Consider the following 18,430-nt stretch of genomic DNA (forward strand, 5'->3'; position numbering starts at 1 on the left):
TTGTCTAAGTCTGTAAAGTTCACGTGGTGACCCTAAGGCTCAATTTTTATATACGCAGGCACAGGAAATATTATACCTTGGTATGTAAAGAAAGGTATAAGAATGCAGTCCTGTTTGTACTAGCACCAAAATCTAGAGGGGAAAACTAGTGGACATTAACTCAGAAAGGATAATAAATTCTGACAGACTACTAATAATAAATAGAACCTTATATATTAGTGATGGGTTAGCAGGTAAAGAATCCGCCTGCTTTGCAGGAGACACAGGATATGCAGGCTGGAATCCTGGGTCGGGAAGATCCCCTGGAGGAGGACATGGCAACCCACTCCAGGATTCTTGCCTGAAAAATCCCAGGGACAGAGGAACCTGGTGGGCTACAGTCCATGGGGTCACAAAGAGTCAGACACGACTGAGGGAATGAGCAGGGACGCACATATTAGCAAAAGTGAATTATATGAAATTATCTGCAAAAACAATAATAAAGTATTATCATTTAAATTATTATATGAAATAATAATAAATTATTATCACAGACATAATGCTGAGTAAAAAAATGACACGGAAAAAAGTATAAACACAATAAACCCCTTAGATAAATTTCAAAGACATAAAATACTGATTCGTATGTAACTTACAGATTCTTACACAAGTCTAAAACTGAAAGTGGAATGAAAGTGAGTAAACACTGGACTTTGGGATTATGTTCACCCAGACCTGGTAGAGAAAGAATGATAAAATCTGGAAAAATAACACTGTGACTTAAAAATTCAGAGAAAATCTGTCTGCTAAGCTAACAGTTTCAGGCTAGATGACTCATTTTATTATTTCTCTAGATGCTTTATGGAGAAGGCAATGGCACCCCACTCTAGTACTTTTGCCTAGAAAATCCCATGGATGGAGGAGCCTGGGAGGCTGCAGTCGATGGGGCCCGCTAGAGTCGGACACGACTGAGCGACTTCACTTTCACTTTTCACTTTCACGCATTGGAGAAGGAAATGGCAACCCACTCCAGTGTTCTTGCCTGGAGAATCCCAGGGACGGGAGGCCTGGTGGGCTGCCGTCTATGGGGTAGCAACAGAGTCGGACACGACTGAAGCGACACAGCAGCTAGATGCTTTATATATCCATCACAAATACTTCTTTTGTGTTGTTCAAAATTTGGCTTTTTAATATAAAATAGCTACTCTGTTAATTTGCAAGTGCAGTGGACGCTGTGACTGACGTACAGCAAGTCATGTATTTCATTACCTGAGAGGGAAGCGAGGAGGGGAGGAGGCAGATAGACAAGATAAAAAGCAAAGAAGTAATTGATATGTAACTGATTTTTTTTTTTTTTTAAGAAATGATGAAAGAGCCTAATCAGGAAAAAAGACAATTGAAAGTCTGGAATCCACGCTAGTTGTTTCACCAGCTTCCCTGCCCTCCCAGTTAGACTCTCAAGTACCTGGGGACTGTGATGACCACAGGAAGAGAGCACATCACAAGGAGGTGCTGCAGGGGGAGGCGGAGCCTGAGAGGAAAAGCCTCTCTTTCTGCCTGAGCCAACCATGTGCTCTGGGCTCCTGTGCTGTGTGGCTCTTTTTATCTGGGGAGCAGGTGAGGTGAATTTCTTGGATTCTAGATTCAGGATTTTCTCCTGCGGCTGCAAAATCAGGCTCCTTCAAGGGCTTTTTGTGAACTTTCTGTCTCTTTGCTTACAGGCTCCATGGACACTGAGGTCATCCAGAGTCCAGGTCATCTGGTCAAAGGAAAAGACCAGAAAGCAAAGATGGATTGTGTCCCCATAAGAGGACATATTAATGTTTACTGGTATCACAGGAAGCTGGAAGAAGCATTCGAGTTCTGGTTTACTTTCAGAAGCAAGACATTGTGGAAGGCACAGAAGTGTTCAAAGAGCGATTTTCAGCTCAGTGCCCTCAAAACTCACCCTGCAGCCTGGAAATCAACTCCACCGAGGCAGCGGACTCAGCTCTGTATTTCTGTACCAGCAGCCAGTCCACAGTGCTGCACGTCAGCTCTTCTTAGAACACAAACTAACCGTGGACCCAGCTCAGGAAATCAGTGGTGTCGTAGGAGGGTAGGAACTAACAAAAACCCACCTTGAAAGAGCATAAAGCAGAAGGAAAAATCTGTAAATAGCCACACAGGATGAGCAGAAGGGGAGGTGGAAAACAGCTGTTGGGAACACAAACCCAAGGATGGGGCAGGAAGCTGTAAGTGGTCTCAGATTCCCCAGTTCGCAGGGTATCTGGCAAAGGAGACATAGGATGTGACCTTGATGGGTTCCTAATAATCTTTATTAAGAAGTGTAGTTTTGAGCTTTTCACCTGGCAACACTGTGCCTTCAGAAATAAGGATAAGCAACAGAGGCACCCTGATCACGTGGCTCAGCACATTAATTGATCCAAACCCAGGGACTCCTTAGGGGTTCATGGCTGCTTCTCTCCACTGTCCCTGCCAGAGGAGCTGAGCAAGAAACTGAGCAACTCCTTAGGTCCTGAATACTACAATTACACAAGCTTTAAAAGCAACAACTCTGCAATAAAATGCACGCAATTTGAGTATATGTATCAAAACTTTTTGACGAGATTTTGCACCTGTATAGATAGCTGGCCGGAGAAGGCAATGACACCCCACTCCAGTACTCTTGCCTGGAAAATACCATGGATGGAGGAGCCTAGTAGGCTGCAGTCCATGGGGTCGCTAGGAGTGGGACACCACTGAGCGACCTCACTTTCACTTTTCACTTACATGCATTGGAGAAGGAAATGGCAACCCACTCCAGTGCTCTTGCCTGGAGAATCCCAGGGACGGGGGAGCCTTGGGAGCTGCCGTCTATGGGGTCGATCAGAGTCGGACACAACTGAAGCGACTTATCAGCATAGATAGCTGGCATGACAATCAAGGCACAGAATACTTCTCCCTCCCCTGAAAGTCCCTCCTTGCTCTTTTACTGAGGTCTTTTTAAGTTTTTTAAGTTTGGCTTCTTATTTTTTAATCATAAGATCATAGCATCCTATCCCATCATTTCATGGCAAATGGATGAGGAGAAATTGGAAACAATGAAAGATTTTATTTTCTTGGGCTCCCAAATCACTGCAGATGGTGACTGCAGGCATGAAATTAAAAGATGCTTGCTCCTTGGAAGCAAAGCTATGACAAACCTAGACAGCATATTAAAAAGCAGAGACATTACTTTGCTGATAAAGGTCCATATTGTCCAACTATGGTTTTTCAGTATTCATGTACACATGTGAGTTGAGCCACAACGAAGTCTGAGAGCCAAAGAATTGATGCTTTTGAAATGTGGTGCTGGAGAAAATTCTTGAGAGTCCTTTGGACAGCAAGGAAATCAAACCAATCAATCCTAAATGAAATCAACTCTGAATATTCATTGGAAGGACTAATACTGAAGCTGAAGCTCCAAGAGTCTGGTCATTTGATGTGAAAAGCCAACTCATTGGTAAAGACCCTAATGTTGAGAAATATTAAAGGCAGCAGGAGAAGGGGATGACAGAGGATGAGATGGTTGGAGGGCATCACAGACTCAGTGGGCATGAGTTTGAGTAAACTCCAGGATTTGGTGATGGACAGGGAGGCCTGGCATGCTGCAGTCCATGGGGTCACAAAGAGTAGACACAATTGAGCGACTGAACAATAAAATCCCCTGCATATATTTTGTTTATGTTTCCCAAAGATTTTCCTAATATAAGAATCATTTTATGGAAGTACATTTAGATACTCATAAGAAATTTATTTATTAAAATATTTTCTGCCAAGATTTCTCATTAGTGCTATTCAATGTAGTATTTACCTTTCTCAACAGATGTCTCAATCTAAGCGTCAATCAACAGATGAAGGGATCAATCATATACATAATATAAATGTATGTGCTTTACATATATATATATACATATATATATATATACATATATATATATATACACACACATAATAGAATACTGCTTAGATCTTAAAAGAAATAAAATACTTCCATTTACTGGTTGCTAATGGTTTGGAGAAGGGTGACATGGGGAGTTGCTAAATTGAAATTTCATGAGGATGAGATGGTTGGATGGCATCACTGACTCAATGGACATGAGTTTGGGTAAACTCTGGGAGTTGGTCATGGACAGGGAGGCCTGGTGTGCTGCGGTCCACGGGTTCGCAAAGAGTTGGACACAACTAAGCGACTGAACTGAACTGAACTGATGTTAACTCATTGAACTGTGTATATTAAATATGTGCAGTTTTGGTACATAAATTGTAGCTCAATGAAGCAGTTAAAAACAATTAGAAAGTAAGTAAATCTAGGGCTTCCCTGATAGCTCAGATGGTAAATAATCCCCTTCAATTCAGGAGACCCCAGTTCGATTCCTGGGTCGGGAAGATCCTCTGGAGAAGGGATAGGCTACCCACCCCAGTATTCTTGGACTACTCTTGTGGCTCAGCTGGTAAAGAATCTGCCTGCAGTGTGGGAGACCTGGGTTCAAACTCTGGGTTGGGAGGAAGCTGTTAAAAATAAATAAAAGGTAAGTAAATGTAATTCAAGCCAAAAGGGCTGCTTAGAACAGTGCATGTATGCTTGTTCAGATGTGTCCAACTCTTTGCAATACCATGGACTGTAGTCCACCAGGCTCTTCTGTCCTTGGGATTTTCCAGGCAAGAATACTGGAGTGGGTTGCCATTTCCTTCTCCAGTTCATGAAAGTGAAAAGTGAAAGTAAAGATGCTCAGTCACGTCCGACTCTTTGCGACCCCAGGGAATGTAGCCTACCAGGCACCTCCATCCATGGGATATTCTAGGCAAGAGTACTGGAGTGGGTTGCCATTGCCTTCTCCAGATAAGAGTGCAAAGGCCATTAAGCTAGGAAACAATATTCTTTCTAATGAACGGTGCTAGGAAAACTGGATATCCATGTACAAAAGAATACAGTTGCATCCCTTCCTCATACCATATATAAAAATTCACTCAAATGTATCAAAGAGCTAAGTATAAGATCTGAGATTATTTTTACAAGAAAACAAAGGTGTAAATCTTCATGATGATGGAATAGACAATGATTTAACTATCACACCAAAAGCACAGGCAGCCAAGAAAAGCTAGGTAGGCTGGAATTCTTTGAACTGAAAAAAAAAAAAAAGTTTGTGCTTCAAAGAGCACTCTCAAGAGAGGTAAAGATAACCTCCAAAATGAGAAACCTGATTTATCAATTTATTAATAAAATTAATTTATTAATAATTTAATAACATTATTACTATTGATAATATTAATAATTAATTTATTGGTGAAATATGATTTATTAATCATATACCTATGATATGTATAATTCTTATATATATATATTTAAAAAATCTTACAACTCAACAATAAAAAGACAAATAATCCAACTTTAAAGTGAGCAAAAGATCTAACTACACATCTCCAAAGAAGATACTTAAGTGGCCAATAAATGTAGCAGATAGTCAGCATCATTAATCATTATAGAAATGAAATTAAAATCACAGTAAGATGCCATCTCACATCCACTTGGTTGGGTTGAAAATGACAGACAACAACAAATTTGGGGGCAGCTGGGGAGGAATTGGGAGCCTCATGCATTGCTGGTGGGAATGGAAAATGGTACAGCCACTGTGTAAAATGTATGGGCAGTTCTTTGAAAGTTAAAGTGGAATTACCATATAACCTAGCAATTTCAACTGAAAGCATGTGTCCACACAAAAAACTCATGTGTGTGTTCAGGCAGCATTATCTGTAATAGCCAAAAAAGTGAAGAGATAACTCATTTCCCTACTGCCCTAGCAGCCTGAGGATTCCTGGATCTGACAGCATCCTGAAAGAGTCCCTTCAGGCTAGACGTGTGTGTTCAGTGATGGGCATTTTTGTCAATAGCATTAGTGAATAATTTGGACTGTTTTCAGGAGAAATGACTGAGAAAATTCTAAGTGGTGTGGTCAGCCAAGTTCTGATTGAAGCATGTAATTGGATAAGCCTATGAATTCCTCCCACAATAAGAGAGACCCTTTGAAGAAGGCCTTAGGACCCTACTATTATAAAAGTAGGTCTTGAGCCATGGTTATATGGACACTAAAAGCTACTATGATCTTATTTATTATTCGAGGCCTGAGGCATCCTAGATGTACAAGTTACATCTCCTCCAGGGAGCCTGTGCGTTCTAAAAGGGAGGGGTGGTGTCTAATTCCTTCTTTGCATCTTCTTTCATATAATTATGTACCAACACAGGGTTCAGTTCAGTTCAGTCGCTCAGTTGTGTCCAACTCTTTGGGACCCCATGAATCACAGCACACCAGGCCTCCCTGTCCATCATCAACTCCCGGAGTTCAGCCAGACTCACGTCCATCGAGTCAGTGATGCCATCCAGCCATCTCATCCTCTGTCGTCCCCTTCTCCTCCTGCCCCCAATCCCTCCCAGCAACAGAGTTTTTTCCAGTGAGTCAACTCCTCACATGAGTTGGCCAAAGTACTGGAGTTTCAGCCTTAGCATCATTCCCTCCAAAGAAATCCCAGGGCTGATGTCCTTCCGAATAGACTGGTTGGATCTCCTTGCAGTCCAAGGGACTCTCAAGAGTCTTCTCCAACACCACAATTCAAAAGCATCAATTCTTCGGTGCTCAGCTTTCTTCACAGTCCAACTCTCACAACCATACATGACCACAGGAAAAATCATAGCTTTGACTAGACGAACCTTTGTTGGCAAAGTAATGTCTCTGCTTTTCAATATGCTATCTAGGTTGGTCATAACTTTCCTTCCAAGGAGTAAGCATCTTTTAATTTCATGGCTGAAGTCACAATCTGCAGTGATTTTTGAGCCCAGAAAAATAAAGTCTGACACTGTTTCCACTGTTCCCCCATCTATTTCCCATGAAGTGATGGGACCAGATGCCATGATCTTCGTTTTCTGAATGTTGAGGTTTAAGCCAACTTTTTCACTCTCCACTTTCACTTTCATCAAGAGGCTCTTTAGTTCCTCTTCACTTTTGCCATAAGGGTGGTGTCATCTGCATATCTGAGGTTATTGATATTTCTCCCGGCAATCTTCATTCCAGCTTGTTTCTTCCAGTCCAGCGTTTCTCATGATGTACTCTGCATATAAGTTAAATAAACAAGGTGACAATATACAGCCTTGACGAACTCCTTTTCCTATTTGGAACCAGTCTGTTGTTCCATGTCCAGTTCTAACTGTTGCTTCCTGACCTGCATACAAATTTCTCAAGAGGCAGATCAGGTGGTCTGGTATTCCCATGTCTTTCAGAATTTTCCACAGTTTATTGTGATCCACACACTCAAAGGCTTTGGCATAGTCAACAAAACAGAAATAGATGCTTTTCTGCAACTCTCTAGATCTGATAGATAGAGTGCCTGATGAACTATGGAATGAGGTTCATGACATTGTACAGGAGACAGGGATCAAGACCATTCCCATGGAAAACAAATGCAAAAAAGCAAAATGGCTGTCTGGGGACGTCTAACAAATAGCTGTGAAAAGAAGAGAAGTGAAAAGCAAAAGAGAAAAGGAAAGATATAAACATCTGAATGCAGAGTTCCAAAGAATAGCAAGACGAGATAAGAAAGCCTTCTTCAGCGATCAATGCAAAGAAATAGAGGAAAACAACAGAATGGGAAAGACTAGGGATCTCTTCAAGAAAATCAGAGATACCAAAGGAAAATTTCCTGCAAAGATGGGCTCGATAAAGGACAGAAATGTTATGGACCTAACAGAAGCAGAAGATATTAAGAAGAGATGGCAAGAATACACAGAAGAACTGTACAAAGAAGATCTTCACAACCAAGATAGTCACGATGGTGTGATCACTGACCTAGAGCCAGACATCCTGGAATGTGAAGTCAAGTGGGCCTTAGAAAGCATCACTACAAACAAAGCTAGTGGAGGTGATGGAATTCCAGTTGAGCTATTCCAAATCCTGAAAGATGATGCTGTGAAAGTGCTGCACTCAATATGCCAGCCCATTTGGAAAACTCAGCAGTGGCCACAGGACTGGAAAAAGTCAGTTTTCATTCCAATCCCAAAGAAATGCAGTGTCAAAGAATGCTCAAACTACAGCACAATTGCACTCATCTCACACGCTAGTAAAGTAATGCTCAAAATTCTCCAAGCCAGGCTTCAGCAATATGTGAACCGTGAACTTCCTGATGTTCAAGCTGGTTTTAGAAAAGGCAGAGGAACCAGAGATCAAATTGCCAACATCCACTGGATCATGGAAAAAGCAAGAGAGTTCCAGAAAAGCATCTATTTCTGCTTTATTGACTATGTCACAGGGTAGGAAAGGACAAAAGAATGAAAGGAAGGAAGATCCCTCACACGCAGGTATTCCATTCGTGATTAAAGAGAATAATACAAATAAATAGCAATGAGACAAATGGTTTGAGAGGGAGAGTTTATAGTTTTTCTAGTGACTGCTCTTCGTATTTCTTACATAAAAAAAAATCAAGTAGGATAATAACAGAGAATAAAATGGGTTATGAACCATTAACTAAGGTTCCCTCAAGATGCTTGAAGCCCTGCTTAGATGAGGTGGAGGAAAGAAACTGAGTCAAATCCTTTTCTGTCTCTATTATTTTTTGGCAGAAACTCTGGTCTCCACTTCCCTGCCTCTCAACAAACATACCTAAATATCACATGTGGTCAGTCCCTGTACTCGGTAATGGAAAATGGATAGATGATACATACCAATGAAAGAAAATGGGGGAATTAAAAGTAAAACGTGTGCAGAAGTGGCACAAACTGTTTCAGAAGCTAAGGACTGATAATGAAGCTACTCACCTCTTAACACTATGTCCATACTGAAATATTCTAAACCAGGTTGTGTGCATAATTCAGGGGGAAAAAAGACTAATCTTGAACCTCAGTTCCATTTAAGTGAGGTACAAGATTATTTCTGGAGACAATAGGATGCACTGGAAATGGTGACCTCACAGGAAGACCGGCCTCATAGAAGCCAGCTTTGAGCTCTAGCTCCCGGAGCTGATGCAGTAAATATACTCCCTGGTCCTGCCTGCAGGCTCCCCCTCATGCCCAACCCTGCCATGGGCACCAGCCTACTCAGCTGAGGGGTCATCTGGTTCCTGGCGGCAGTGAGTTTTGAGCTAACGGATCAGAATCACTGGACTTTATCTGTGGGTCAACAGCTGTGTCTCGAATATGCCCTGGACCTCCATGTTGCCCAGAGATGTTCTAAAAGGTATTGACATTCATACCAATGCAAATAATTGCATTTTGGAGTACAAAGCAAAATTCCTGTGAACTTTTAAGTGAATGCAAAAGACATCGAATATTTCTGAGCTCCCCTTGCCTTGCTTCATTGGAGGGCACTCACATCCCCTTCTATTAAAACTCCATCTCATGCAGTCCCTTCAGCTCTGAGGTCCCATGAATGTTGGCATCACCAGGAACCCAAGACACCATGTCAGGGGCGAAGAACAGGTGGTAACACTGAGATGCAGCCCAGTGAAAGGACACAGTTAAGTTTCCTATCAGCAGCTCCTGGTGGAAGACCTGAAATTCATGATTGACCTTGAGGAAGCAAAAAATCATACATGAGTCAGGAATGCCACTGGAGCGCTTTTCTGCTGACTTACCCAAAGAGGGACCCGGTGTCTTGAAGATACAGTTGGTGGAGCTGGGAGACTCTCCAGTGTGTTTCTGGGCCAGTTCCTAATCCATATCAACGCAGTCATGTCCTTCCACTGCACAAACATTCTCCAGGCCCGTCCCAGAAACAGCCATGGGCTGGGGAAGCCGACATGTCTGATTAGTGAAATTGGCTACAAAGCCTTCCAAGGGATGAAGATGGAGATAGGAGAGGGCTGGAACACGCCAAATGACGCTCAGGGACGAAGACTCTGTTACCCCAAAACGGGAACATAATGTAGAACAACATCATTTGTCATGGGAAATATGCATTGCCTGATGCTTCTCTTTCATACTCTATTTCGAGTTCTCTACCGCATGCTTTAAATATAGGATTTTATTTAATCACCAAGACAAGCAAAGGCACTATTTTCTTCATTTTCAACATAGGAAAACACGGTTTCAGGAGTTCACTTTTTCTTTCCAAGCTCAAAAAAATGGGAGGTGGGCTGTGGAGAAACCGAGAGAGAAAACACAGGTGTGTTTGGCCAAAAGGGTTGTGCTCTTTATACCAACCTATGTTGCCTCTTATTCTTTCTGGAACATTCCCTGCCCAGTGCTTGCGCAGGTAGGTATGGATGCCAGGATTAGAAATTCTTCAAAAGTCTATGGTACATCCCAGAGATGGTGGGAATAAAGTTGGATAAACTGGTCTGGAATTTAAGACATGGGTCTGATCCTGAAATATTATTCATTAGGAACACATCACCTCAGATTTTTATCTCAGTGAACTTTATTTTTTTTTATTCTTGTCACACAAAAAATGTTGGACACCTACAGAACACCATTTTGTTATCATTTTCCTTGATGAAACAATTGCAGAAAATCAAAAAGCAGATGAACCAACAAGGACCTACAGTACAACATAGGCAACTCTGCTCAGGACTATGTGGCAGCCTGGATGGGAGGGGAATTTGGGGGAGAATGGATACAAGTATATATATGGCTGAGTCCCTTTGAAACACATCAAAACATGGTTAATCAGCTATACTCCATTGCAAAATAAAAAGTTAAAAAAATACACTCTAAATTCTTGTGTAACCAGAGCATCCGCTGTACTCCAATTGTGATCAAACCTTCCTTACTGCAAAGAGGAAGGTGGGCCAATCACAGTGAGGCTCTGGCCTGGAAATGTGGGGTGGTGCCCACTAGGGCCAGACAAAATGCAGAGTTTGGGGGAGGGAGGCACAAGGGAGGTGCAAGTGATTCAGATCTCTGTCCACAGTCGCCTCATCTGCCAGATTAGGGAGCCCCTCTTGAATATCTACAGGATCCTGTCCAACTCTCCTTTCTGGCTTTCTGATAGATTCTACACATTCAACCAGGGGGAGCCCCATAGCTAAGTTTCTTTCCTCACCGGTCTGTGCTGGGGGCTACAAGGAGACCCCCTTCCCACTATGGGCAACCAGGTGATCTTCTGCGTGGCCCTTTGTCTCTTTGGAGCAGGTGAGTCCCGGGTTCAGAAAGCAGATTCCCATGCTAAAGATGCTCAGCTCCAGAGCTAAGCCTTCCCTCACGGCAGCAGCATTGGCTGCCCTCTTGGGCCTTGTTTCCCGAGTTGCTCCCTTTCTTTCATAGGCACCGTGGCTGGTGGGGTCAGTCAGACCCCTAAATACCTGCTCAAAAAGGAAGGCGGAGCTGTGACCCTGGAATGTGAACAGGATTTTGATTACGACTCAATGTACTGGTACCGACAGGACCCAGGTCTAGGACTGAGGCGGATCTTCTTCTCCCGAGTTGTAAACAATGTTCAGGAAGAAGACATAGCTAAAGGCTACAGCGCCTCTCGTGAAAAGAAGCCTTTCTTTCCTCTTACCGTGACATCAGCACAGAAGAACCAGACGGTTCTGTATCTCTGTGCTGCTAGTAGAGACACAGTGACTCAAAGCCACGTCCTCTCTGCACACAAATGAGTCCTGCTTCCCACCAGGTGGCGGGGCTTTCTGTGTTCAGTACCCTTGGCAGTCGGCTTCTTCCTCCTGAACCAGGCACCCAAAGCAGCTGCTGCAGGAACACACGTCTTGGAATGGCACAATCATGATTTTCAGCAATGAACTGGGTTGATTCTTAAAAATCACACCTATCTACATTAGGGGGCTTCCCAGGTGGCACAGCAGTAAAGAATCTGCCTGCCAATGCAGGAAATGCAAAAGATGTGGGTTCGATCCCTGGGTCAGGAAGATCCCCTAAAGAAGGAAATAGCAACCCACTCCAGTATTCTTGCCTAGACAATCCCATGGACAGAAGAGCCTGGCAGGCTACAGTGCATGGGGTTGCAAAGAGCCAGATATGATTTAGCGACTAAATCAACTATGGAAAAGAAACAGGTTTCCTCCTTCCAGTGGAAGAATTTATGACAAAAAAAAAGCAGATTTTAAAATATCACTTGATTTTAAAACATCCACTGTAAAACTATCGAACTCTTTATTATTTCAGGGTGGTCCTAGTACGAAAAAGAACTCTTTGTGAAATTTCATAATGGCCCCCGTTCCCATGGCCAAGTTGTAAGAAAGTGACTGTATGAAAGTCAAAAAAGTATCACTCAATGTTTTCTTAGTGGTAAGAAGCCATTGCATCAATTACCTTGGAAGAACAATTTCTAGAAAAGTACAATCAAATAACTATAATGTTTCTTGTACACCATACACATAGTTTCTGAATTTAAAAACATACTATTTAAAAAATATTTAAAAAAATAATCAGTAAATTAGACAAGTCAGAAAACCAGTTTAATTGTATAATAACTTAAATAGTGCAGAATTCTGAGGAAATAGAAAGGGATATGTGAGAAAAACCTATTGTCATGGCAGCTGTATTCATGGTGACCTCAAGCTGGAAACACCCAAATGACCATCAGCAACACGGTGAACAAATAGCTACCCTTAGGAATGGAATGAAATCTAGCAGAAAAGCAAATGTTATTTGTGAAATCATGGATGGATCTCATAAATGTATGGATCTCTTCTTGAAAAAGAAGCCAGAGCACAGACTGTACAAAGTTAAGACAGCAGCTACATTCTGAGGGCATTTTTAATTTACTTGTAGAGAAGCATGAGGGGGGCTTCTGGGTTATGAAAATGTCCTATATCTTGATTTGGGTCTTAGGTATACAGATGTACTCATTTGTGAAATTTCGCTATGCTGTACACTCAAGGTTTGTGTAGTCTATTACATGTGGATTTTATATCTCGTTTTAAAAGGTTAGAAAAGCAACAGTAACAACAGCCACCTCAAAATGTAGTGACTTTAAAATATATTATCTCTCATGGTTCTGTGGGCTGAGTGGGCCTGGCTGGGCAGTTCCCATTTGGGGCCGCTCATGTGACTCGATGGACGTGAGTCTGAGTGAACTCCGGGAGATGGTGATGGACAGGGAGGCCTGGCGTGCTGTGATTCATGGGGTCGCAAAGAGTCGGACACGACTGAGGGAGTGAACTGAACTGAACTGAAGTGATGCGGTCATGGTCAGATAGTCCCTGAACTGAACTGAAGTGATGCGGTCATGGTCAGATAGTCCCTGAACTGAACTGAAGTGATGCGGTCATGGTCAGATAGCCCCTGAGGCGGGAGACGCCTGAGGCTCCAGCCGCCCGCACATCCAGGATGGCGTATTTCCGCGCGTGGCTGGGCCCCGCCCTGGGGCGCCCGGGACAGCTGTGCGCCAGCCTAGCATGTCTGTCTTTCTGCCCTCAGCCCCTCCATGTGGCTACGTGGGTTTCCTTGCAGAATGGTGGCCTCGGGGTAGTGAACATGATTATCTCGTGGCTGGCTTCCCCTAGAGTGAGCATTCGAGAGACCCTGGAGGGATCTATAAGGTTACTTGTGACCCAGCTTCAAAAATCAAAGCGTCACTTCTACCACATTCAGAGTATTATAAAGAGATGTGTGTTTATATAATACATAGATATGTTTAGTATTCAGTCCATTATGAGGGGACTGGCATAAGACACTCATTAAATAAATACTTCATTAAGAAGATGAGGACGTGTTTTTTTCAGTGTGAAGAAGCATTGAGCTTCTAGCCTGGTAGTCCTTATGTTCATCTATGATTCTAGTGATTAACAAGCATGAGTTGTCTTGATTACTTTGAGGCTACATTACAGAAGTAAAGAATTAACAATGTCATTTACCACACAAACATAGCCATTTCCTTACAGAAGACTAGGAAACTACTATCATTTCAATGATCTAGGCCTCAGTTTCTGTCCTATAACATTGAGAGTTGGGTTACAACATCTCTGAGGTTCCTTCCAGCAATGTTTGAATGGTTCTTTTATGGAAAAGGGCTTCCCTGGCGCCTCAGACAGTAAAGAATCTGCCTGCAATGCAGGAGACCCAGGTTCACTCCCTGGGTTGGAAAGATCCCCTGGAGAAGGGCATGGCTATCCACTCCAGTATTCTTGCCTGGAGAATCCTATGGACAGAGGAGCCTGATGGGCCATAGTTCGAGAGGTCACAAAGAGTTGGACATGACTGAGCAACTTTCACTTTCACTTGATTGAAAGAGGGGCGGATCCTGCATCAGTGGTAATGATGACCACCAGGGGACAGACGAGAGCATCTTTAGAATATGCAGACACTCAGCCCTCCTTCTAGGGGTGGAGAAAGAAAGGGCAAGGTCATATCTTTCTGCTGAGAGCTGTGGTGTGAGGCCAGTTCCTGAAGATGCTGGTGCTTCTGCTGCTTCTAGGGCCCAGTACGAGCCTAATTAGCTAAGTAGCTGGGTCAAGTGTGTGTGTGTGTGTGTTGGCATGAGTAAAGTGATAGTCAGGGATTGTGGACTTTTATAATTTTTGAAGTATTTTTGGTTGCTTGATTTGTGGAATCTTAGTTCCCCCACCAGGCATTGAACCTAGTCCCTGGCAGTGAGAACACTGAATCCTAACCACTGGACCAGCAGGGAATTCCTTAAGACTGTGGATTTTTTTTACACTGGACAAAATGAGTGGGGACATTCCATGCTATTTGAAGGTGTAAAGGGTAGGGTGAGGAACCACCAGTCAGGAGAGATGGGGGATGAGAAGCCTCAGAATTAGGACAGGATGATTTCACAAAACAAATAGGATTCCCTTAGAGCCAGGAGAAAGGTGAGCGAGTGAGCAAGGCTGTGTTTTCTGCCTATGGTCATGTCTTCCTGTCCTGCTGGGCTCTCATTTCCTTGACTCCTGTCTCAGCAGGCTCTGGGCTTGGTGCTCTCGTCTCTCAGCAGCCCCGCAGGGCTGTCAGTAAGAGTGGAGCCTCTGTGACCATCGAGTGCCATGCAGTGGACTTTCAAGCTACAACTGTGTTCTGGTACCATCAGTTCCCGAAACGAGGCCTCGTGCTGATGGCAACTTCTAATGCGGGCAGTAATGCCACATACGAACAAGGTTATAACAAGGACAAGTTTCCCATCAGTCATCCAGACCAAACATTTTCATCTCTGATGGTGACAAGTGTGGATCCTGCAGACAGTGGCCTCTACTTCTGTGGTGCTAGAGACACAGTGCTGGGCAGAGATCAGAGACCCAGACAAGAATCCTGGTAGCAACCGCCTTTCCCACCCCACTGAACCATGGGGCCCTGTGGAAGGAGGTGTGGGGAGAGAAAAGCCACAGCCTCTCTGACTGAGTCATCTGTGGCTGTGTGTGTAGAGAGAGAAAGGGAGAGAAAATATCTGAGAGCGGGGAGAAGGTATGGTGTTTGAGAACTAGCCATATGGAAATGGAGCTAGGCCTATCAATGGCCAACCAACCTGGAAAGTTCCCTGGGCTGAAAATTATAAAATCTGGATTTTTTTTTCTGATTCTCCCACATGCTAATCATAAGTTCTTAGATAAATTGACACATAATCCTATAGGTGGATCCAAAAGGCTTCTATAAAGCAATGAATACTTCAGTAATGGGCTTCCCTGGTGGCTCAGACAGTAAGGAATCCATCTGCAATGCAGGAGACGGGAGTTTGATCCATCCCTCGGTTGAGAAGTTCCCCTGGAGAAGGGAATGGCAACACAATCCAGTAACTTGCCTGGAAAATTCCATGGACAGAGGAGCCTGGCAGGCTATAGTCCATGGGATCACAAAGAGTCAGACATGACTGAGTGACTAACTCTTTTCTAATAAACACTGAAGTGTTTTCCTCCAAGAAAATTCAGCACTGTCTTGTCACCATCCTAGACTCTCAAGACAAATGGAATCATTAGGCAGCCAAGTAGAGATGTTCACTCATGAAAGAATTCAGGGATGTGCTATATACAGTATTGAGGTTGATGAAAGAACAGGGTAGGACTGGATGGGGCAACCCTCTACACCCAAGTACAGAGCATGCGCAGAATCTTCACAAAGGGATCAGAGGGAGGAGAAGACAGAAAGGATAAATAAGAAAGATTTCAAACAACAAGGCTTGTGTGCAAAACTAGAAAGTTCTGTCAGAAGCCACAAGCTAGTAAGTGAAGCACTGAGTTTAAACCTCTAGAAAAATCCTTTTCTAGGAAAAAGAAAAATAACACATTTACTGTAAATCTTGTATAGCCCAGTAAAAATAAGCAAAAGATATTAACATGCACTTTGGAGAAGAAACATCTGTAATCAATACACATTGATTTCCTGGTGATCAAGAAACATGGAGAAAGATGCAATTATATGTAATCTGATATCCATTTGATTAGCAAAATATGAAAAGCCTAGAAATAGAGTCTTTCAAATTGTGGTGCTGGAGAAGACTCTTGAGAGTCCCTTGGACTGCAAGGAGATCCAGCCAGTCCACCCTAAAGGAAATCAGTCCTGAATATTCACCGGAAGGACTGATGCTGAAGCTGAAACTCCAATATTTTGACCACCTGGGGTGAAGACCTGACTCTTTGGAAAGACCCTTAGGCTGGGAAAGACTGAGAGCAAGAGGAGAAGGGAGCAACAGAAGATGAGATGGGTGGATGGCACCAGCGACTCAGTGGACCCAAGTTTAAGCAAACTCAGCGAGATAGTGATAGACAGGGAAGCCTGGTGTGCTGCAATCCATGGGGTCACAAAAGAGTCTGGACACGACTTAGTGACTAAACAACAACAACACGCATGTGATATCAAAAAGGAGAAACAATGAAAGAAAGAACCGAAGGGATATTGAAGCTAGGACGATGATGGTGGCAGTGCTAGAAATACAGGGAAATGAGTTTTAAAACATAATTAGGAAATAAATCAAAGACCTGGGTATTTGATAAATCAAGAGAGGCAATAGATGGAGAGGAAGGTTTTGACTACAAATCAGATGAATCAGGAGGACCATGTGGGAAGAAGATCATGATTTTCTTGACATTGGGGATGCCTCTGAGACAGAAATCTCACCAGAAATATGCAGAAAGCAGTGGTATGTAGGAGTCAGGGGCTCAAAAAATGGACCTGGGGGAAGGTAAAAATTTGAGACAATTTCCATAATTGGAAGAATGAAAGTGCCTTCTTGATCCCTTGATGACAGAATATACAAAGAAAAGATCAAAGGACTGAGGACAGAGATCTGAGGAGCCCACTCACCTTGAATGTGGCCTAAGAGACTAAATTTAATTAACTGATCAATAACACCAATGAGTACTGGATCAGTGACTGTGTAACGAAGTACCAGTAGCAAATCTCTGCAGTACTCCAGCAGGTCACCACACACATGGCTGCATGTTTCCTGGTCCTGATGATTCTTGGGGTGTCTGGCTGCCACTGTGCAGCATAGACAAACTCCCCACTCGCCACACAGGAGGTGAAGACATCCTGAGACCAGAGGGCCTGTGAGAAGTGTGCCCCTCTGACCATCGAGTCAGTCAGTCAGTCAGAGTTATCAGGGCTTCCCTTTGGCAAAGAATCCTCCTGCAATGCAGGAAACTCCGGTTCAACTCCTGGGTTGGGAAGATCCCCTGGAGAAGGGATAGGCTACCCACTCCAGTATTCTTGGGCTTCCCTTATGGCTCAGCTGGTAAAGAATCTGTCTGCAATACGGGAGACTGGGTTTGGTCCCTTGGTTGGGAAGACCCCCTAGAAAAGGGAAAGGCTACCCACTCCAGTATTCTGGCTTGAAGAATCCCATGGACGGGCGCAGAGTCGGACACAACTGAGAGACTTTCACTTGAGCACTATCGGGTGATCTGGGTCTTTCTGTAAAACAGCGCATAGAGAGCAGCACCAACCTTCCTTCATTTGAGAAGTTGTCTGATACTTCTGGAAACTCAGGTGAGATCTTTGAGGTAGTGGTTGTGAAAGCATGAGTAGGGATTAATCAGATCCATTGCACCTGCCTTCACTAATCAAGGTCGTTTTGAGACTTGCTTGGCCTCCAAGTGGTATGTATCCTGAATAAGATGTTTGTCTGAGTTATTTTCCAGGAAACTGCCGGTAGTGCAGTAACACCAGCAACCCTCCTCCTAGGGAAGCACAGGTGTCTGCCTGGGGACCTTTTGACCTCAGAGGATCCAAGACTCCATTCTCAGATCTTGCTGAGCACTTCTGTGGTGAAAGGGCAGAGGCTATAGCTCAGTTACCCCAGCAGAGAAGGACAACACATGCACGTTTTTTCAGTCACCCTTCCCCAAGCTTCCCAAGCGCCCCAGGCTCCCCATGTGCACGTGATCAGTAGCTAATTCATGCCCGACACTTTGCGACCCCATGGATGTAGCCCGCCAGGCTCCTCTGTTCATGGGATTCTCCAGGCAAGAATACTGAAGTGGGTTGCCATTTCCTTCTCCAGGGGATCATCCCAACCCAGGGATTGAACCCACATCCCTTGCATTGGCAGGGCGGATT

General features: G+C 43.6%; 1 pseudogene and 1 gene segment (V, D, J or C); both read left to right on the top strand.

Annotated features, from left to right (window-relative positions):
- Positions 1-1,547: 1,547 nt before the first annotated feature.
- Positions 1,548-2,252, top strand: LOC129659603 (probable non-functional T cell receptor beta variable 23-1; annotated as a pseudogene).
- Positions 2,253-11,039: 8,787 nt separating this feature from the next.
- On the top strand, positions 11,040-11,583 carry LOC129658437 (T cell receptor beta variable 19-like). The segment is given in 2 exon segments: positions 11,040-11,116; positions 11,249-11,583. Coding segments are annotated over 2 exon segments (384 nt in total).
- The last annotated feature ends 6,847 nt before the right edge of the window (positions 11,584-18,430 follow it).

The sequence above is a fragment of the Bubalus kerabau genome, chromosome 8 (assembly GCF_029407905.1).
Source record: "Bubalus kerabau isolate K-KA32 ecotype Philippines breed swamp buffalo chromosome 8, PCC_UOA_SB_1v2, whole genome shotgun sequence".
Lineage (NCBI taxonomy): Eukaryota > Metazoa > Chordata > Mammalia > Artiodactyla > Bovidae > Bubalus > Bubalus kerabau.